Consider the following 22,305-nt stretch of genomic DNA (forward strand, 5'->3'; position numbering starts at 1 on the left):
CAAATAAAGTCAAGTAGAATAGGGAACTTTGCTAGTCACTGTCAGACAGAACATTTTCTTTTTATGCTCTTCTGTTGCAGTGTCAAGCAAGTTTCAAGTCACACAGATACTACTACTTTTTAAAAAAAAGTAACTCAATGATTTCTGCCTCACTGCAGTTTAGTTCTTGACTCATATGTTGCTTGTAGATGTGCTCATGAAAAACTTTTTCCACGGTTGGTTGAGTTCTATTAATTTTCAGATGGACTAATGTGCAAACATAGAAAATAGGTGCAGGAGTAGGCCATTCGGCCCTTCGAGCCTGCACCACCATTCAATAAGATCATGGCTGATCATTCACCTCTGTACCCCTTTCCTGCTTTCTCTAAAGTAAGGTATTCCATCTTGGAGAAGGAGAAAAGAAATGGACATCAGCCAGCTGGCATCACTTGAAACATCTTTCCCTTTAGGTAGTAATGAAGGATGCAGATATTGAAAAATTTACATCTTAGACTTTCTATCTTCCTCCTGACTAGAGAAGGGCAAGTGCCAATGAGATCTAAGTTAATTACGCTATTCATCTGATAATTATCATCTAAATTATCAATGGCATACGACCAACTCTATCTACACTATGCACAAATAAGGGTTTACATTTTTTGTGTGGTTTCTATAGTACAAATGGACAAGGGTTTCCCCCACCTTACCAGAAACTTTATATTTATTCTTATCTACATTAGTCATGTTGGATGACATTTCTGGATTTCTGAGATTCACATATTCTATGTTCCATGATACCAAAATCAATGACTAAACAGTTAATTGCTGACATCTGAATGCAGATGAAAACTTATTGGTATTCAATTAACAGCATTTTGTTAATTAATATTAATAACATTAAACTGTTTCAGTTGAAGTGTTTGTTGTTGAACATATTAAGCACCAAACTATAAAATTATTCAGTTTGTATGTAGATTGAAGAAAAGTAATCATATTAATCATGACTTAAAAAAAATAAAATGTTCCCATTACATTTGATCATTTTCAATTATTCAAGAATCTCAACTGTACCACTTGTCCTTTAATACAGATTTCCATAGCCAATTGTGTTTCACCAAAGCATCCACGGCATTTATGCAATATTGAACAATATGCACTTTCTGAAATGTATAACAGATATGTAAATCTCCTTTCAATACTGTTAGGAATGGCATTACATCAAAGAAATCAGGAATTAAGTTACAAAATGTCTTAAGGCAAACAATGCATTCCTCTGTGCTCTAAACTCCTGGTGGGAACAGTTTTATAAAATACCATTTCTCTTTATCTGAATGGACTTTCCAGAAAATATGAAAATGCTCAATAATTTCCAGTTGTGAAGTTGTGCTTCATTTTCTTTTACATTTTTCCACAGTATTTTCATTTTTATATTACATGACCAGAGGTACTGTTCAGTTCCCGACGGCCAGCACCATACTGGTCTTACCATTGACCAGTTACAAGAGTATAGAACTTACAGCCCTGTAATTGAAACACAATAATGTCTTAGGCAGCTGTACTGAAGGTCAATATTTGCAGCCTATTCAATTTTACATGGCTGGGTTAGGTTGAGTTCAATATAAGCTTGTAGAAAGACAATTAGGGAATAATAAAAAAAAATCAGAAAAACTGACCACATAAAAGGAAGATAATTTAAAAAAAATTGTCCAATTGCAGTTGTGTTTGTTGTCATCTTCAGAAGCATTGCAGGCCAGTTTGAATGAAGTAATGATGTGAGCTGACTGCTTGTATCGGACCACAAACTATTTCTTCTTTGCACAGTATTTCTTTAGTAAAATTTGTGCATTTTTAATACATTTACTCCAATGATAAAAATTAAACAATTTTTCCAGACGGAACGTAATTAAAATATTTATATTCAAAGACGACACATATCTGAAATGGCGAAACTGGTAATTCTTCCCCTTTAGAACAAATTAAATTGCAACAAAGTACAAACACATTTCACTACATGATTAAAAATCAGTCATTTATAAACTTGCCCACAATGCAAGGGATGTGCATAGGTTTACAGTTTTTTGAATAATAATTCCCTTGGGTAATTTTTCCAACAAATGGAATGTACGTTGCTGTAGAATACAGTTTCCAATACAGATACACCAACAGCATGAATGCTTGTAACTGTCCACATGCAGTAAAACCTGATTCAAATTCCTAAAATGTTTGTACATTTTTAAATTGTAAATGACGGTATCCCCTTTATTAACCTTGACTGGTTTATGTAGAAAAATCAAATCTACTTAATGCTCTTACTACACCTAGCCTCCAAAAATATGATTGTAGACCTCTGTAACTTTGCAGACTCAAAATATCGATTAATGACTTTGACAGATATTTGAGGACTTCAAAAGATGTAAATTCTGCATTTATAATGCATCATCACCAAAGTGAAATTAAGTTTCAAATAATGAGCAAGGGAGCCGGACTGCACTATTTATACTGCTAAATCAAATAGATTCATATTTGAAAAACATTTACCAAAGAAATTGGGTGGGTTTATGAGCTTTAAAGCTTACTTTAAAAAATCTCAGTAAAAACAAGTATTCAAGTAAGTTTTACAGAACCATGTGGGACTTTGGATATGTATAGATCAGGAGGCATTTGTAGATCTGATTTTTGATAACTGAAGTACAACCCTTACACAGCTTTAAAAAGGGACACTGTCACTAAGAGTTTGGTAATTTTCTCTCTCCATCCATCTAGTAGGACATGACAATAGTCAAAAAATTTAGGGCACACTAATCCTAGGCAGTCTATAAGGGGCAAGACTTGATGCAAGGTCATTTACAAAGTCTAACGTCAGGGTGGTGCTAGGGAATGATAAAGTTCATAGTTTCTCTGTCCAGTCCTTAATATACCCAGGATACAGGAACCCATTGTGGTGTAGTACACACAAGTTCAATGGCTTCTTCCAGATGCCTGATGGTCTCATCTATTTCATTGTTGATTATGGTTAGATCAAAGTAGTGTGCATATGTTTTCTGTAGAATTTCTGATTCCTTCTGCAGACGCTGAAGAGATTCATCCTGAGGAATATAAAGATATATTAAATTATAATTAATGTATAAGAGGAGACCATTTATGTCAGTATCAAGTGGAATCTTCCTACACACAGTAGACAGGGATGTGTTAAACAGATATGGTGAGTATAGCTGAACCAGTACTGAGGCAGGAAGAAATCTGCATTTGTTTTCTTATGACAGCAATGTTCTTGTGTCAGAGCAACATATATATGGATTTCACTGTACATTATGTAGTTGTTCATAGGTGATCTGCAAATAATAAAATGTTTAATGGTGTTTTGTACAATTTCAGTTGTATTTACCAATCAACTGGTAAGTTGCAGGAAAACAATGCTGCGAGTGAGGCAATACATAGGATCTCATCTTCCCCATGATGTACTGAACACACAAAAACATTTCAGTCTAAAAGAGGCCAAAGTATGAATCAGAATATCTTGCTTTTCACAATTTTATCCAACATTGAGGTCATATATACTCTGATTGAATACAGATGTACAGGAAAATCTGTGAAATCTTTTAGTATTTGTTTTATTCAAGAGAGAAGCCAATTGGACTATCTTCTAAGTGTCTTCCTCCTTATTAGTGACAGTTCAGTGCAAATCATGTTCTCATTAAGCTTGTGGTTTTGAGTGGTTTTGTGATGAGCTTTACCATAAAGAGCTAATTTGGTTAAAATTTGATTAATCAACTGCAATGTATTCTAGAGGGCAGGATACATGTGTTGCTGCTTTCTCCTGATTAAGCCTGAAAAAGCAATAAAACCCTGCCCAGCCTAGATCAATTGCCTGTTTTTTTTTTCATTCACAGGATGTGGGCATCACCAGCAAGGCCAGTATTTATTGCCCATCCCTAATTGCCCTCGAGAAAGTGGTGGTGAGTCTCCTTCTTGAATACAATTAGAGTTGCTTTCAGAGGGCAGTTAAGAGTCAACCACAGTGTTGTGCGTTTGGAGTCACATATTGGTCAGACTGGGAAAGGACGGCAGATTTCCTACCCTAAAAGACCCTACCAGATGGGTTTTTACGACAATTTGGTAGCTACACTGATACTATCCAGATTTTTAAAAATGTAATTTAAATTCCACAGCTGCTATGGTGGGATTTGAACTATTATCTCCAGATCATTAGTCCAGCCCTCTGGATTACGAGTCCAGTAACATAAACACTATGTTACCATGCCCAATGGCATTTACTGTCTAAATTCAGAATCTGTGTTCTGATGTGCAAGGGATGGGGATTGTCAAGCGATATAGCAGACAAGACAGTTAAGCTGCTGCACCTATGTATTTCCATATTTATGAGTAAACCAAACTAGAGAATGGGAGCAGATTACTGGAAAGCTCTCATATGACAGCTTTTTTTTAAATATATGGAGGAGGGCACATAGATTTATCAGAGGGAGTAGATTATATGTATTTTATCTGGTGAACTCATGAAACAATAGCAGGTTTGAGAGGTTTAGAACCCTCTAAACGGATGTGTCTATCTATGTCTTTCCCTGCTGGCCTCCTATCATCCATCTTCTATTAATTCAAATTTTTCCAAAATTCTGCTGCTCATATTCTGTTCTGCACCAAGTCCTGCTCACCCAACCCTCATCGCTCTGACATATAGTGACTGTTAGTTTCCCAGTACTTGAAATTTAAAATTCTTGTCCTCAACTTTAAATCCATCCATAGTCTCATCCCGCACCCCCCACCGCCTGTAACCATTTCCAACCCTACAACTCTCCTCCTGCCCCCCCACCCTCCAACTTTGTTCCTGCTTCCAGCATTTTGTGTATCCTTAGCTTCATTTGCCCAACCAGTGGTAGCCTTCAGCTGTCTAGGCTCCACTTACTAGAATTCCCTCTGAATCCCTCCGTCTTCACTTCTTTCTCCTCCTTTAAGAGACAGCTCTTTGACTAAACCTTTCATTACCCCTCCTAACTTATCCATCTGTTGTTTGATATCTATTTTCCTTATGCATCTGTGAAGTGGCTGGAGACCTTTTTCTACATTAAATGCATTACATAAATACAAGTTATCATCAGATTCTTCTCCGTGAAATTGGAAAAGCAGCAATCAACTAACTAAAATTAGTTAAAAAAATGCAAATTGCTTAATTCAAATTTGTGCGTTACGCAGAAGGCAATGTTAAAGGTGTCAAAAAGGGTTTCTTTAGCTAATATTTTCCACTTAATATGATACAACATTTCTTCGGATTCTATTTGATCAGCAATGCTAAATAACAAAATAGTGTACATGTATGAACTGGATAAATAGGTCATGTGGTTAGATTAAAATGTTTTCAAGTAAGACCTTTAGAAAGGTTTTAAATAGAAGATTCAAAATCTATTTACTTTATTCAAGATGCATACAGATTTCCTTAATGTCATCAATGACATCAGATGTCTTCTTTTTGTCTAGAAAGCTGATGTTTTGATCAAGTAATTAAAAGGCTTAAAGAACAAAGAGCAAAATAATAGCCTTTGCTCACATTCTAAGAAACATCAACTGGAAGAAAAGCTAACCTTTTCTCAATGAAGACTACAACATCACTAATTGCTAGAGCTGAAACAGCATTTTCACAGACATCCCTGGCTAATGCAAATACTTACAGGCAGCTTTTTGCACCACCTCGGGAGCTATGTAAAGATCAGAAAGGATGCAAGAAAATAAACATAAAATGTGAGTTCAAATAATAAAAAAAATATAGAAACAGACAAAAAGAGAAAGTGACTGAGGCTCCATTCAGAAAAGTGAGCTGTATGAATTTAGTTTACCTCTGACAAAGCATCAGGTTAATGAAATCCCTTTGCTGCAAACTCTTTTCTCAAATATATAATTCTCCCACAAGGTTAAGCTCCCACTGCTGCTTCCTGCCACCATGCTTGTTCCTTAAAATTGATTGATCTACAACCTTATTAGTGCTGTTCTACAATTGGCTGATAAAATCTGTGCTTCTATTGGGGGTTTGGATAATATAGTGGATTGACGGCATTGTCCATTCACCTGTGGGACTTGGGCTCCAATCTAGTGCGACAGTCTTCTTCCTTTTGGCTGTTGCAGTCTTATCTGGGATCCAAGGGAAAGTGGCAAGTTGGATCCAAAAATTGGCTCAGTGGCAGGAAGCAAAGGGTAATGGTTGATGGGTGTTTTTGTAACGAGAAGGCAGTTTTCTCTGGGGTTCCACAGGGTTCAACTCGGTTTCATGCTTTTTGTGGTATATATAAATGATTTTGACTTCAATGTAGGGGGCATGATTAAGAAGTTTGCAGTTGATACAAAAATTGGCCGTGTGGTTGATAGTGAGGAAGAAAGCTGTGAGGAAGATATCAATGAACTGGTCAGGTGGGCAGAAAAGTAGCAGTGTGGAGAAGTATGAGGTAATGCATTTGGGGAGGGCTAGCAAGGCAAGGGAATACACATTAAATGGTAGGATACTGTTAAGTGTAAAAGAACAGAGGGACTTTGGAGTGCATGTCCACAGATCCCTGAAGGTAGCAGAACAGGTAGATAAGGTGATTAAGACGACATAAGGGATACTTTCCTTTATTAGCCGAGGCATAGAATACAAGAGCAGGGAGGTTATGCTAGAACTGTATAAAACACGAGTTAGGCTACAACTAAAGTACTGTATACAGTTCTGGTTACCACATTACAGGAAAGATGTGATTGCACTAGAGAGGATACAGAGGAGATTTATGAGGCTGTTGCCAGGGCTGGAGAATTTTAGCTATGAGGAAAGATTTGATAGGCTATGGTTGTTTTCTTTGGAACAGAAGAGGCCGAGGGGAGACCCAATTGAGGTGTATAAAATTAGGGGCCTAGATAGAATGGATAGGAAGGATCCATTTCCCCTAGCAGAGAGGTCAATAAACAGGAGGCATAGATTTAAAGTAACTGGTAGAAGGATTATAGGGGAGTTGAGGAGAATTTTTTTTCATATAGAGGGTGGTGGGGGTCTGGAACGCACTGCCTGAAAGGGTAAGGGGATAAAAAACGGTCACTAGAGTGGAGACAGACTGTCACGCTGATGGTCATAAATGGAGATACTGAAGGCAGTGAATTGATCTGACACGTAAAATGGTCCAGATTAAGAGGGCTTATCAGTATTAGGAGATTCTGAGGAATCAAGAGTTCTTCTGTCTTATGGTATGGATTGTAATATTGACCGGTTATGTATAACCCGCTTATGTATGTAAAGCACGCTTATACACTCACTTGCATTGGGCTAATAAGAAGGGAATAGTGAAGCCTGATGGTTAATGAACCATCCGTTATTAACCTTAGAACAGATGTTTGGAAGCATAGATTATAGCAGCAGGGGAACTGGTAGTTTTGACTAAAGTTCTTGGGAGAGGATAAGGAGGCACCACCCTGGGAAAAAAGTTAATAACACATTCCAGAAGGTGACATGTGATGGGAGATGAACAGATGGGGTGAACCACACAGAGTTCGTCTGATAAGAGTTAACAAATCAATGTAACTTCGCTGGTAGTAGTAGGCCGATCAGTGGTTTTGTAGGAGGGTCGTACAAATCGAAAAATCGTATATCTGTGCTTGTAGAACTCTTGTACTTTGAAGTGTTCGTCTGGAACATTTCCTGAGCATGTTCGAATAATAAACCGGTGAACTGAAGGCTTCGGTTGTTTAATTCCGTGGTCGTTATACAGAGGGAAAGGGCAGGTGTCGACCCCTTATATCAGGGAGTCCACCTCGAGGAAGAGAAGTCTTCCTTTTACCCCAACAGGGTGGTAGAGGTAGAAACCTTCATTTAAAAAGTGCTGGATATGCACTTGAAGTGCCGTAACCTGTAAAACTATGGACCAAGAGCTGGAAAGTGGGATTAGGCTGGATAGCTTTTTTTCAGCTGGCACAGATACGATGGGCAGAATAGCACCCTTCTGTGGCATATATTTCTATGATTCTACAATTAAATGGGTTTGGGCAGTCCCAAATTGGTTCCAAGTGGTGTAGAATTTACCAATATCTCGCAAAGATTCCAGGTACCTTTCCTCTACAGAGGAGAAGAATCCCTTTCTGGGCTTTTAAAATGAATTTAAAGGGGCAGATGAAGCCTGCGGGGGATAAAAGGGGGTGCATTCATGGAGACCCCTCCCCCCCCCAGTGTTTGGACTCATAGGAAAGGGAATTCAAAATGGACCTAAATTACAGAAGCTTGAGATCCCCTAAACATCTATGGGAAGGAGCATATCAATTTTAAGATTCTACAACATTTTGGCTGCGAAAAAGAGTTACCAAATACAGGAGGTAGAGCCAACGTCTGAAGCAAATTCGTGTATTAAGGACCCCAGGCTATTCACCCCTAAGAGATAATCGAATTACCCAATCAAGCACAATGGAAATCATGGTCAAGAAACTGGACAATCCTAAAACAATGCAAAACCAGTGATAGCACATTCTCACACCCTAATCAAGTTACTGCTGACAAAGGAGACATTTGAAAATCAATGGGCAGAACAGTTTAAACCGAGCCCAAGAGATTTGATGGGAGATAACGGAGCCTTTTTTGGGGATATATCTATCCCCCAGTTTTACAAAGACTAGCAGAACACAAGCTAGCAGAACACAAAACTAGCAGGTCAGATGGGAACATAGAGACAGACACAAGCAGCCGGAGTGAAGAAATGGAATAGTGAAGGAACCTACAAGAAATCGTCAAGGACCGACTGAGCACGAGGCCCACGAAATGGAAGGTTGTCAGCAACCAAATTGACAAACCCGGGCTACCACAACCAGCGAAACGACCACCCAAAACCAACTCAGCAAAAACCAAAGAATCGACATCTATTTCCACTCTACAATCTACTTCTGAACGGCCAACGGGTGAGAAATTACTTAAAAGGGCTAACTAAAACTAAAGAAAGTGGATACTTATCCCATACATCCGAAACGCAACTTACCGCATCAACGGACGCACCCCAACCGAAGACTACGCAGTCCGAAGTCCTCTCCTCCGTCCGGGGTACGGCTCGCCTAGAAGGCCAAGTGCAGCGAACCCCGAAACCGTGATTCACCGGCAACTGTCTAAAGGGATTGGTGAGCATAGCCCCTGAACCCTCAGAGCTATAACTTAGTTAGTTAGGGGAATTAGGAGGGGGGAGGCTGGGATAACTTGTGTAAATGTATCTGCATTCTCCTCTTTACCCCATTTAGAGTTTAAGTTGTATTCTTTTCCCCACAGGCTGTAATTTGACATTTTATTCAATGTGTTGTACCCTTCACTGTGTATTGGTCTGTGTGTGTGTTATTAAAGGTGTGCCTTTTACTTCTTTTTAAATACAATAAAGCCATACCTGCTTCCTACCTCGAAACCGATTGTCTGTCCAAGTCTGTCACAGTCCCTTCATAATTCCAGTGTCTAGAACCAAGGGTGTGGGAGCGATTCGGAACCGCTCATATAAGGTCAGAAGGGAAAGCTGACCCCCTGAAAACCACCCCTTACAGTGGGCACGGATTAACATCACAAAACTTACCATAATGTGACACTAATTTAACACTCAGAGGGTCCAGAAGGAAGTAGAAATATTGGATGTTCTTCTGAGCTTGGGGCTAAATTGCAGGGACAGAGGAGAAGGAGCATTGACCACTTCACTGCCTCTGTATTGTCATGCTACTTGTCCAATATCCAGTTCGAGATTATCAACAACTTCCTCCAATTAAACATTGGAATAACATTGCCATCGTCTTCAGCCCCTGCCATATATTCTATTCCCTAGCCACCGATTCCATCCCCCTCCCCTGGCCACAGTCTCAGGCTGAACCTGATTATTCGCAATCTTGCCGTCCTATTTGACTCTGAGCCGAGCTTCTGACCCCATATCCTCTCTATCACCACGACTGTTTAATTCCACCCGTGTAATATTGCCCATCTCCTGCCCCTGCCTCAGCCCGTATACTACTGAAACCCTCATCAATGCTTTTGTTTTTTTTTATTCATTCATGAGATGTGGGTGTCGCTGGCAAGGCCAGCATTTATTGCCCATCCCTAAATGCCCTTGAAAATGTGGTGGTGAGCCGCCTTCTTGAACCGCTACAGTCTGCGTGGTGAAGGTACACAGTGCTGTTACGGAGGGAGTTGCAGGATTTTGACCCAGCGACGATGAAGGTACGGCATTATACTTCCAAATCAGGATGGTGTGTAACTTGGAGGGGAACTTGCACGTGATGGTGATCCCATGCGCCTGCCACCCTTGTGCGTCTAGATGGTAGAGGTCGTGGGTTGGGGAGATGCTGCCGAAGAAACCTTGGCGATTTGCTGCAGTGCATCTTGTAGATGGTACACACTGCAGCCACAGTGCGCCGGTAGTGGAAGGAGTGAATGTTTAAGGTGGTGGATGGGGTGCCCAATCAAGCAGGCTGCTTTGTCCTGGATGGTTTCAAGCTTATGGAGTGTTATTGGAGTTGCACTCACCCAGGCAAGTGGAGAGTATTTCCATCACACTCCTGACTTGTGCTTTGTAAATGGTGGCAAGGCTTTGGGGAGTCAGGAGGTGAGACAGTCGCTGCAGAATACCCAGCCTCTGACCAGCTCTTGTTGCCACGGTATTTATGTGGCTGGTCCAGTTAAGTTTCTGGTCAATGCTGACCCCAGGATGTTGATGTTGTGGGATTCAGCGATGGTAATGCCGTTGAATGTCAATGGGTGGTGTTAGACTCTCGCTTATTGGACATAGTCATTGCCTGGCACTTGTGTGGTGCGAATGTTACTTGCCACTAACCAAGCCTGAATATCATCCAGGTCTTGCTGCAAGTGGGCATGGACTGCTTCATTATGAGAAATTGTGAATGGCACTGAACACTGTGCAATCATCAGCGAACATCCCCACTTCTGACCTTATGATAGAGGGAAGGTCATTGATGAAGCAGCTGAAGATGGTTGGGCCTAGAACACTGACCCCAGGAATTCCTGCAGCAAAGTACTGGGGCTGTGATGATTGACCTCCAACCACCACAACCATCTTACTTTGTGCTAGGTATGACTCCAGCCAGTGGAGAGTTTTCCCCCTGATTCCCATTGGCTTCAGTTTTACTAGGACTCCTTGATGCCACACTCGGTCAAATGCTGTCTTGATGTCAAGGGCAATCACTCTCACCTCGCCTCTGGAATTCAGCTCCTCTGTCTATGTTTGGACCAAGGCTGTAATGAGGTCTGGAGCCCGGTGATCCTGGCGGAACCCAAACTGGGCATCATTCAGCAAGTTATTGGTGAGTAAGTGCCGCTTGATAACACTGTCGACGACACCCTCTATTACTTCGTTGATGATTGAGAGTCGTTACTTCCAGAATCGACTATTCCAATGCTCTTCTGGCCAGCCTCCCATCTTGCACCTTGCATAAACTTGAGCTCATCCAAAACTCTGCAGTATCTTAAATTCTCATCCTTGTGTTCAAATCCCTCCATGGCCTCACTCCTCTCTATATATGTAACCTCCTCCAGTTCAACAACTCTCCAAGAATTCTACGTTCCTCCAATTTTGGCCTCGTGTGTATCCCAGACTTCCTTCGCTCCAACGCTAGTGACATTGCCTTCAGCTGTCTAGGGCATAAGCTTTGGAATTCCCTCCCTAAACCTCTCCCCCTTTCCATCTCTCACTCCTCCATTAAGATGCTCCTTAAAACCTACCTTTTTGACCAAACCTTTGGTCACCTGTTGGAATGTCTCCTTGTTTGGCTCATTGTCAATTTTGTTGTCTGCTTACTCTCCTGTGAAGCGCCTTGTGATGTTTTAATATATTAAAGGCGCTATATAAATGTAAGATGTTGTTGGGTGTCAAAAACAGAAAAGTATTCCACTTCACTACCTTGATAACCAAAATATTCATCCATTAATTTTACTTAAAACAAAGAATGATGGACTTCTGCAAGACAGAAGCAGTATTGCCTACAACCTTCTGCATGGGATAAAACAATGCATCATCTGAAAGTGCTATATCATGCAGCCCAGTTAAGAACTAAGGAAACTTATCTGCTGGCAATCAAATTCAATTCAGTTTCAGCTGAAATTTGAATGAAGACATAGAGGAGCAAGCAGAACGCTTTTTACAAAAGTTTTTACCACAGCTCAGAAGTTACCTGAAGTTAAATTGAATGAAGTAGATGTAGATGTACAAATATAATGATAAAATCTTTAAAAACTGTTCTGTTGGGACATTGCTGACATTACGCATTGTCATTTAAGTGTTTCACAGCACTCTTATCAGTGCTTTACTCTTACAACTATCAGTCACTATTCTCAGTATCTGGCTGACCATAAAAATGTTAACTATTTCAAATTGCATTAGTTTTGCATATGCATTAGACAGAGAAAGCTTGGTAGAAAGTTTAGCGGGGATTTGAGGTGGGATTTCTTCACAGAGGGCTGTGGGGGGTCTGGAACTCACTGCCTGAAAGGATAGTAGAGGCAGAAACCCTCACCACATTTAAAAAGTATTTGGATGTGCACTTGAAGTGCCGTAACCTACAGAGCTACGGGCCAAGAGCTGGAAAATGGGATTAGGCTGGATATCTCTTTGTTGGCCGGCGCGGACACTTGATGGGCTGAAATGGCCTCCTTCCGTGCTGTAAATTTCTATGATTCATGAATCACCTTTGGGAGAAAAATTGCTGACTCCATTGCTAAACAAAACATTTATGTTCATTAAAAGACAATTATTCAGTTGTAGCTGTGACTATTGGAGTCAAATTTGAATAGTTTAACAAGAACAATTTTTTAAGATGCATATTAATTAGTTGTCACAAAGTCATAATATTAAATTGGTAATCGGATATCCATTTAAACATTACCACTGTAGCTCAAATAGTTCACATTCAGTGAAATGATTAAAATATAAGGGCAGGACATACAACAATCACTAAATTTCAAACTAAGATAAAATTACAGAAGTGTTGCCATACCTCAGTCATGCCTGGAGTAATGGTCGGGGCAGCAATGAAAACGACAAATGGGGCAAACTCCGCGGTTCTCAAAACCTTCAGTGCCTGTATGAGATTAAGATTTAAGTGGTGAGGATCAGTAAAACTGGAGTTGAGCATTAAATTAAACTAGTGGTGTGGATAAATGCTCAATACTTAAATCCCTCAGCTCTACCAGTAGAACAACAAAGTGCATTTTTCTTAGTAACAGAATATAGAACTTTGTCTGAACTTTGCCTTGTTGCTCACTTATTTGGCCTTCTGTTCACTTTAAATGAAAGCAAGAACATGTGAGATTAAACATATTTAAAATAATAGTGGACCTATCATTTTTTTCCCAGACATAGAAAGTCCACTTGATTTTTATATAGAAAACTAGAACACACAGTTTTGTCTGCACATAATGCATCATAAGGTAGTTATTTTTTCAGGAAACATTTGCTGGTCTGCACTCCAGGAAGTCTGTCAATTACTAGTTCAATGTTATTTCCTGAAAGAGATTAAATTGTTGATATGTAAATTAAGATAAAACAGAATGGACTAACTGGGGTAATAGGAACTGTACACATGCTCATTCTTAATTATTTTACAGTCTCTCTCATGACAAATTCTAGCAGCAGATAAATTAGGAGTTACAGTTCGCTTTTCTTATTCCTTTTAGATGAATTTAATTAATTCTTGACCTCCCCAAAAGAGAACCTTGTTTTCTTTACAGAATACTGTAAAAACTTCTACCAATTCTTAGTATGTTTTGTTAAAACTCTATAAGGCAGATGTTTTTACTAGAAATGGGTGGTGATAAATTTGATTTTAATCACTTTATAGGAGTGTTTATTGCTAATTTCCATCTACTCCGAAGTGATTAGATTTTGTTTTAATAACAATAAATCTAATCAGCATCCAATTCTTCCTAAGATCCAAAGCACACAATACACTGAATAAAACTGATTTGATATAAATCTACATAGTTAAGAGTTGGTTAAAAGAAAAGGTTTTAAATCCACCTTAAGAACCGTAGATGCTGAAATGTATAGAAAATCTGGAAATACAGCAGCAGCTCTGAAGGTTTTTAAAATATATTTGTTCTACTCCAATGTTCTCCCCTTTCATGCTAAAGACTCTAGCTTGTGCTGAGATACAGTTCCACAGGGCTCTTTCCTGTATGTATCTTGTTTGAGTGGGAATTCTTCATGTGTAAGTGTTGGTGAACAGGTTTTGGCAGGCTGTTTGCACAAGGGGCATCACAACCAAGCTTATAGATTCATGCATACTTTCTAGCAGGTGGTCCATGGATAGTAATCAGGAGCTGAGATCCCTTCCTTATTTTTCTCCTCCCTATCACAGGGGTGCTTATGTCAAATATACTTCCCCATGTAATACGAGTTAACTTGAGAATTAAAATAAGGGATCTCCCTGGTCTGTAATGGCTCAGTTTATGCTGGCTTGACCATCTGATCCTTTAGGGAATCTAAAGTTTCTTCAAAAAGCCATTCTCATTACTAATAAGAACACTGCATTGATTTATTTTGCTGTATTGATCAATATTTAAATGAAGTAAACATAAGGGCCGAATGGCTTACTCCTGCACCTATTATCTATGTTTCTATGTGAAGCTATTACTAAAAAGGTTCAGGTTCATAACTACTTTTTAGATTCTCATTAATAATTCAAACTATCCCTAATCCAGTAAAAAAATGCATAGTTTTACATTACAAAATGGAAGAGTTGACCTGATCTCCCATCATAAAATTATGAAAACATCAAATTCCTATAAACAATGAATGATTAAATGAACATCAGCAAAATGTTGCCTCTTTTTTATCCTAGTATCTTGTCATGTACTTTTTCTTTCTACTTTTTTTCCTCTCTCTTCCTTTCCTGAAAGCATTGACTATTTGCTGGGGTGCAGTTATAGTGACACCTGCTGCCCTTCAGTGCCTCACCCAGGTAGACAATAATTCACAGTGAGCCTCAATAGTGTGCTAGCTGTAAAGAGCATCAGTTGAGCCCATTCCTTTCCTCAAAGTCCATTCACATGCACTTCCAGCAGAGGTCATTGTAGGCTGATCAGGAGGGGGAGCCCTTCCAATGTCACCTCTCTAATCCACAAGACTGAGTCCAATGGTAGTATCCCTACTGCGCCCAGGTGAAATCAACTAACTTAGCACTAACCAGAGGACTTCATGGTTCAGCTACTCAATGGCGACATTTTTTAAAAGTCACCGGGAAGCCCTGTAGTGTAATGGTATTTTGTCTAATTACAACATTCACTTCAACATGGCAGCTAAATTATCCAGATATTTGTCTGAAAACAAATGAATTTAGCAAACCAGTGCTTCTTCCAGATATGAAGCAATTATTGGAAAACAAGCAATAAAAATCATTTAAATGCCCTGTGAATATTGCTACACTCTTTCTTCTACCATCCATCCATAATAAAATAGATGATAAAAAGCACAATGACAGATAAATGCAGAATATGGCTCTTGCATGACAAATTGTACATGAGCATTTGCCTTGCAGCACTGCATGTGATGTCAAAAAGAAATGTCACTCTATTGGCATCAGCCTAGGCTGATCCATTAGTAACACTAAACTCCTTAAACTCAGATTGTGGGATAAAAGGTCTTTAAAGGGAATCTTCACATTCAAATCTTTTCCCCCTTATCGATTACTGACCGTCAGCTGTTTATTAATACCTGGGGCTCAACATCTAGTATTGCAATCAGTCCTTGTTCATGGATTTTGCGTATCGTTTCCAGTTTTGTTCCATACATTGCATCCTCGTGGCTGCCATACTCCAGATATTCATTATTGGAAATATCCTGCATCATTTGATCATGTGAAACAAAATGGTAATTTTTGCCATTTTCTTCATCTTTTCTGGCAGGTCTGGTAGTGTCTATGAAGACAAAAAATCTTGTATTGGTGGGAGATATTGAGGTCACAAGTTAAGGCTCTAACTCACGCCTCAAATCTACATTTCTAGGCTTACATTGAAACCTAATGAATGTGTGACCACATTTGCAGCAGTGTTCCCTGTAATTGTTTTTTGGGTGCACGGCCCCTTAAAGTGGCTGAGCAGCCCATTAAAATTTTTGCTCACGCGCGGTTATTCTCATTAAAAAGCCGGTGAGCGGTGTGTGCAGGACCCACAGACAGCTGTGCGGCCGCACAGCTTAACGGGAATATTGATTTTCAGTTTTGTATATTTTATTAGTTGGAAAGCATGAAGTGACTTAATCGTAGCACAGATTTAAAAATATTATATTCTTCTCCTTTTGTGAGGGCACCGGGTGTATGTTGTAGTATCAGGCTGGGTGCCATCTGGTACAATAACTTCCACTTAAATAGCACCTTCAGCATAGAAAATCATCCCAAGGTGCTTCGCAGGAGTGTAATTAGACAAAAAAATTGACATCAATGCAAAGGAGAAGATATTAGGATGGGTGACTAAAAGCTTGGTCAAACGGTAAGCTTCAAGGAGGATTTTAATGGAGGAGAGGTGGAGAGATTTAGGGAAAGAATTGCAGAGCTTTGGGCCTAGATGGCTAAAGGCACGGCTACTGATGGTGGGGGAAGGAAGCTGGAGATGCACCAAAAGCTGGAATTGGAGAAACACAGGTGTCTTTGAGAGAGTTATAGGGCTGGAGGAGGTTACAGAGATAGGGAGTGGTGAAGCCACAAAGGGATTTGAACACTAGGATGAGAATTTTAAATTGGAGATGTTGGCTGGCCAGGAGCCAACGCAGGTCAGCGAGCACAGGCGTGATGGGTGAACGGGACATGGTGTGGGTTAGTATACGGGTCCAGCAGAATTTTGGATGAGTGAAGTTTATGGAGGTACCTTGCCCCAACAGCCATTCTTGTGAGCGCTAGACATAGGCAATTCAATAATGGGGGCCGGTACATTTTCGAACAGAATCCACTAGATAATGGTCAGCAGTGGGAATCCTGGCTGATTTTTTCCCCTCCCTAACCTAAGGCAGAGACCAATTGTAGAACCTTTTGTGTGGTGATTGAGGTCAGCTAAGTCATTCATTCTGAAAAGCAATCAAAACTTTTAATTATAATATTATTCGTGTTCTACGAGCAACACAGGTGCTTAGATTTAGGTTTATTGATTTACTCAAACGCCCAGAAATTTCAATGAATAATAATGGCCAAAATATTGCTGTAAAAATAAAAGCAAGTTCACAATGCACTCAGTCATTAATGTGCAATTTCAGGTGAAGAGATTCGGCCCGAGTTGCAAATTGTCAGAACTTGCCGATTTTGTCGATTTACCCCGCTCAGTCATTTGCCTTGCACAAACGGCAGCTTGACTGCAACCTCGTTATTTTTAAGAACTTGCTGGATTTGCACATTAATTGCAGAAAGTTAGGGCTCATACTTAACAGCACAAGTACCCCTTTAATGATGGGATAATTGCTAATACAATGACAATCAACATCTCTGGTCCGGAAAGGGAACAATTTAAACTGTAGAGTCTCATTCCTGCAGAGATTTAAAACATTTCAGATTTTAATTTTTCTCTCACTTTTCCTTTGTCTTTTTTCTCTCAATCTAATTTTTCTTTTCCTCGCTTTATTTCTCTTTCTGTCGCTGATTTGACTAATTCACCCTCTCTATTTTACCCTCCTTCACCGCTGTTCCTCTATTTCTTTCTCAATCCTTAAATCTCATTGGTTAACGAGATAGCTTGTTGGCCCAGCAGTTATTAGCTCACACTTCCATCAACTTATAGGGCAAACATTTATTAGAGTTGAAGGGTGCAAGAAAAAGTCCAACGGAGCATGCCGAGAGATACCTCACTCCAACAAGATATGGGCCAATGTCTACTCTTATTACCTTGTAATAATAAATAATTGGTTGATTTTACTAAATTTCCCCTTATCTTTTTGTTTGTCACAAGTGAAAGAACAACAGTTCAAATACAGGTCAAGGCACAGAATGAAATGATGGTGGTCCCAGTGGGACTGTATCCCATTATTGTCTGCAGGAGAGGAGGGGAAGAAAATATAATTACAAAAATCCATACAACAGTAAAGTCATTTGCAATTATTGTAAAACCCAGTTATTAATGAACTGGACAAGTATTGGACAATGTCCCTCACAGTCATTTACCAGTCTTTAAAGTATGTGCAACAAGAAACATGACTCCCATGCAAAACTTGGTCTCAGGCTGCTAGCATTTGTGCTCATTTATTCTTAGTTAGGTGGTCAGTGTCAGTTCTTAGTCAGTTCACTAGCGAGAGAACCAGAAAAGATAGAGGCACTGCATTTTAAGCTGAACGAAAACCAACAGTGCCCATGTTATTGTCTGAATCTCACTCTGAAGTCAGCTGACTGGTTGCAAGAATTCCACATCCCAGACTGTCCCATCCTCCAAGGTGGAGGAAAATGTATGGTAGTTAGTAACGTCCAAGACTTTGTAATGTGGTATTAGCTTTGTTCTTTCACACGAGAAAGATTTTCATTTATGCTTATGTGAATACAATACTTCGTATGTAACAACTATAGCTGTCCAACAAACCGTAACAACTTTGATTTAAGAATTTAACAACTCATTACTTCAGGCAAGTGCAATATTTCAAAAGCCATCACTTACGTGGAATAGGGTATGCAAATCTGTCTGGATGCTTTGTGATCAGAGTGTTTTTAATGTGCCTTCGCCCTACTCCGTGGGCACCTTTTCCACAAACAAAAAACGGAAAAAAGTCTTTATTCACTTTTAAAATATAATTTGGACAGTAAAGTTTGGTAATTGCCATTTCACAATTTTTGTATTAAATGATTTTTTTTTACCTAGTAACACTAGTGTCTTCCTTCTGAAGGCTGGCAGTTTTACTACTTCTTCATATGTGACAAGATCTAGTTGGTCAAAGACTAAAAGAGAAGCCCATTGTGAGAATAAGTTGCATTAGCATCATGATTATTTTACAAAGCAGCTCAAACTACAAGGGAAAGGTTTTAACATTCCTGAAAATTTTCAGATGAGGATTATAAGATCTGTTAGGATCGGATGTACCAAATTGAAATTAATTACTCTGCTTATTCTAATGCAGTTGCAGTACAATAACACAAGCTATTCTGTGATTAAACATTTTTATACGAAAACATTCTACAGATGAGATGAGGTGAAATGTATTTGGTAATACAATTGAATAATTATTAAAACTGGAATCTGATTTGTCTTCAGATAAGATCTCTCAAAACTAAATGGTTGATTGTAAGATGCTGCATGCACACATTTTAATTTGTTTTTGGTAGTGGTAAAATTACTTTTCATGGAATAAATGTTCATCTTTTCAATAACATATAGCATTATATAATATTAAAAATGATATAAACTTAGCAGAATCATAGAACATAAATATTATTTTTAAGAGCAAACTTCCAGAATGACATACTATTTTGCTGAACATCTGAATCAGTTACAAAAATGAAATGCAGACTCCTACTTTTTCTGTAAGTACTTTTATTGGGCTTTCTTAGTTTTTTTGGCAGTTTTCTTACAGTATCAATGGACATTTTGTATCTTATGAACTGAGCTTCTGAAGAAAATCTAAGCTGTAATCAAACAGAAAGAAAGCAAGAGGTATCTTTTTTGTTCCTGAGGAGGGGGAAGGTTGGAAGGAACTCACTTTTTACACACAGGTTAATATGGAAAAATCCAAAACTCCACAAACTATTTTTTAATACATATTAAAATGGGTACTAGGAAAAAAAATTAGTTGAAACATTTATTGAATTTCAACTTTTGAAACCTTATTCACAAACATGGAACCATTCTAAATAATTGTAGACATTAGGACCGGGACCGCTTTAAGCCAGGGCTTGAAGTGGTTGTATGACCTGTGGATACCTAGTTGGTGTTAGCAGAGGCTTAGAGTACTTAATGCACTAACGAAACGGGTGTGCTTCTTTTCTTTCTGTCCAGTTCCATAATCTTTATTCATGTGTCCCCCTTCTAAATGCTAAATCGTCTGCAAGTGCCCTCTTTTCCTAATTGCAATGTGGCCACTTAATATAATGTTGGTCTTGCTCAGAGACAGATTGAGGTAAAGCTACTGGGGAGTTGGGAGATTCCAGTCTCCCTCATATACTGATAATGGGCTCAATTTTCCCATGCCGTTTTTTGGCGTATTACAAGAGTTACGTCCGTTTTTTTTGACCCCGACAACTCCCAAAAAAATCTTGCAAGTTTCCCCGTTCTATTTTTTGAACATGGCGCCGCGCAGCCTGTCCTTTAGCTTTGGGAGGGTGGGTGGAGCCTAATGTCTGCGCCGAAAATATGATGCCCCTCTCTTCTGCGCATGTGCGAAAAAAATTTTACGTGACTGCATGTCCAGTACAGCTCCCGGTCTGCATTCGGTCATTTTTGAAGAGCCAGTTGTGTGAGAGAACTTTAATTATCATTGGAAAAATCAGAGCTACAATACAATATGCAACGCGGCTCATGGACCAAGAATTTTACACAGGACGAAGTGCAGGCACAAGTTACTGTAATTGCTGCCAGATGGCACAAGCTGGACACCAGCAGAGGTCACATAAAAGTTTCACCAAAAGAAATGAAGAAACGCTGGAACCAACTTGAAGACTGTGCAATGGTAACCACCCCAAGGTCTGGAGGCCAGTGCAAAATGTGGCAGTTAGGACCATGGTGAAGTAGTTAGTGTAAGCGGGAGGTCATGGGGAACTTTATGTAGTCATTCCTCCGGGCATATAGTGCAGCAGTCACCTGCCGAATGCAAATATGTGTTGCATGTTGAGAAATGACGCACACATCCGCAGTTGTGGCCAAGAATGATACAGATGCATAGAATGAAAGTGCAGCTGTAACCTTCACTTCAACTGACAAAGCAGTCCTCCTGATGCTTCTAGATTGCAGGTCTACTTTTACTAACTCACAGATCTCAGTTACAACTTCTTTGCGGAAACGCAGCCTTCTCTCACAATCTGCATCACTCAGTTGCAGGAATGAACACCTGTCTCGATATACCCAATGTGGGTAAGGCCTCCTGCCCATCACCCTACGTGCTCCTCATGCGATGATGTCGAATCAATCATCTCCTCTGCAGCACCATCATGCAGAATACTTGCACGAGGTATGGCATTGTAGTTTTGCAAGAAGCTCAAAACAGCCGGACAAAGGACTTAAAGCTACTTTCCTCTCTCTCTCCCCAAGGTCTATGACCTAGTATGGACCACACCCTGGTCTGTGCATGTGCAATAGGCTTGCTTAGAATGGGAAGCTAGACATTCATGAAAAGATTTGGGGCAATGAAGTCTAATGCAATTCTTTAATTTTAAATTTTTTTCAAAGTACCACCCCACCACTGACTGAACATCTCAACGGGCTCGAGCGTCGACTGGCAGAATCGCTCCCTTGCCCGGACATAGGGGCACCACCGCCCCACGGGCTTCTTTTGAAGCTGCTGTATAGTCTAAGGGTTCTCATCCCTTCAGTTCGGCTTCCACCACCGCCCCCCCCCGCGCTTCTATTGAAGCTGAGCCCTGATGATGCAAAAGAATACTATCCTAAATAAATCGTTACTGAGTTACGCTGGCACAGAAACTTTGGGGAAACTTGGATATTTTAATTTACGCCAAAAAAAACGGCACAGATAACTGGGGAAAATTGAGCCCAATATACCATACTATTAGAAGCCATGGGAGTATTAGAGTTATGGGACAGTTGCTGGCAACAGATTGAGAAGAGTGAAAGCTCATCAGGTAGGTGGTATGAAAGAGAGATTAAGATTCCTAAAATAAATTGAACTATAAAATGACTTAAAACGCTCATTTAAAAATAAACATAGCAGAGATACTCAACAGGGGCCTTCAACATCTGCAATAAAGGCCTGGAATTTGCAGTCGGTGCCGAAGCGACGGCGCTCACTGCTAACCTCGAAGAAAGCTGCCCACAAAGATCTAGCGATCTCTATGGCGCGAATTCCAGCTCTCCCAATGTTAATTTCATGCTGGCGTCAAGACTAGGGGATTGCCAATGTGCAGCTCAGTGATGTCATCAAGCTGGCTAAGCAACCAATCACATTGAAGAATTCTCAAGCAGCAAACCAGGAAGTAAAATGCACTGATTTTCCTTCATTTTTTAATCATTTAAATAAAGATTGGGACATACACATTGGATTAAGGTAGAAGCTGAAATATTATAAATTTTAACAAAAAAAAAATTAAAAACCATGGAATTTAAAAAAACTTGACATTCCACAAATATAGTTAGTTTTTCAGGGCCAGATGGTCGTTCAGCAGTAATTATGAATCAGTATGCCATTAAAAACCCATTTACTCCGCATT

The 22,305-nt window shown here is 39.6% G+C and overlaps 1 protein-coding gene across 1 annotated transcript in view; it reads right to left on the reverse strand.

Annotated features, from left to right (window-relative positions):
- Window positions 1-1,042: 1,042 nt before the first annotated feature.
- The window catches only part of caska (calcium/calmodulin-dependent serine protein kinase a), a 600,725-nt gene continuing 579,462 nt past the window's right edge, over window positions 1,043-22,305 (reverse strand). The window contains exons 22-26 of the mRNA XM_070892703.1: window positions 18,790-18,870; window positions 18,593-18,673; window positions 15,681-15,883; window positions 12,964-13,047; window positions 1,043-3,065 (exon numbers count right to left, since the gene is read on the reverse strand). Of these exons, the coding sequence (XP_070748804.1) occupies window positions 2,889-3,065; window positions 12,964-13,047; window positions 15,681-15,883; window positions 18,593-18,673; window positions 18,790-18,870 (626 nt within the window). The 3' untranslated portion in view covers window positions 1,043-2,888. The remainder of the gene's footprint in view (window positions 3,066-12,963; window positions 13,048-15,680; window positions 15,884-18,592; window positions 18,674-18,789; window positions 18,871-22,305) is intronic.

This window comes from Pristiophorus japonicus, chromosome 11 (genome assembly GCF_044704955.1).
Source record: "Pristiophorus japonicus isolate sPriJap1 chromosome 11, sPriJap1.hap1, whole genome shotgun sequence".
In the NCBI taxonomy this organism is placed as follows: Eukaryota; Metazoa; Chordata; class Chondrichthyes; family Pristiophoridae; genus Pristiophorus; species Pristiophorus japonicus.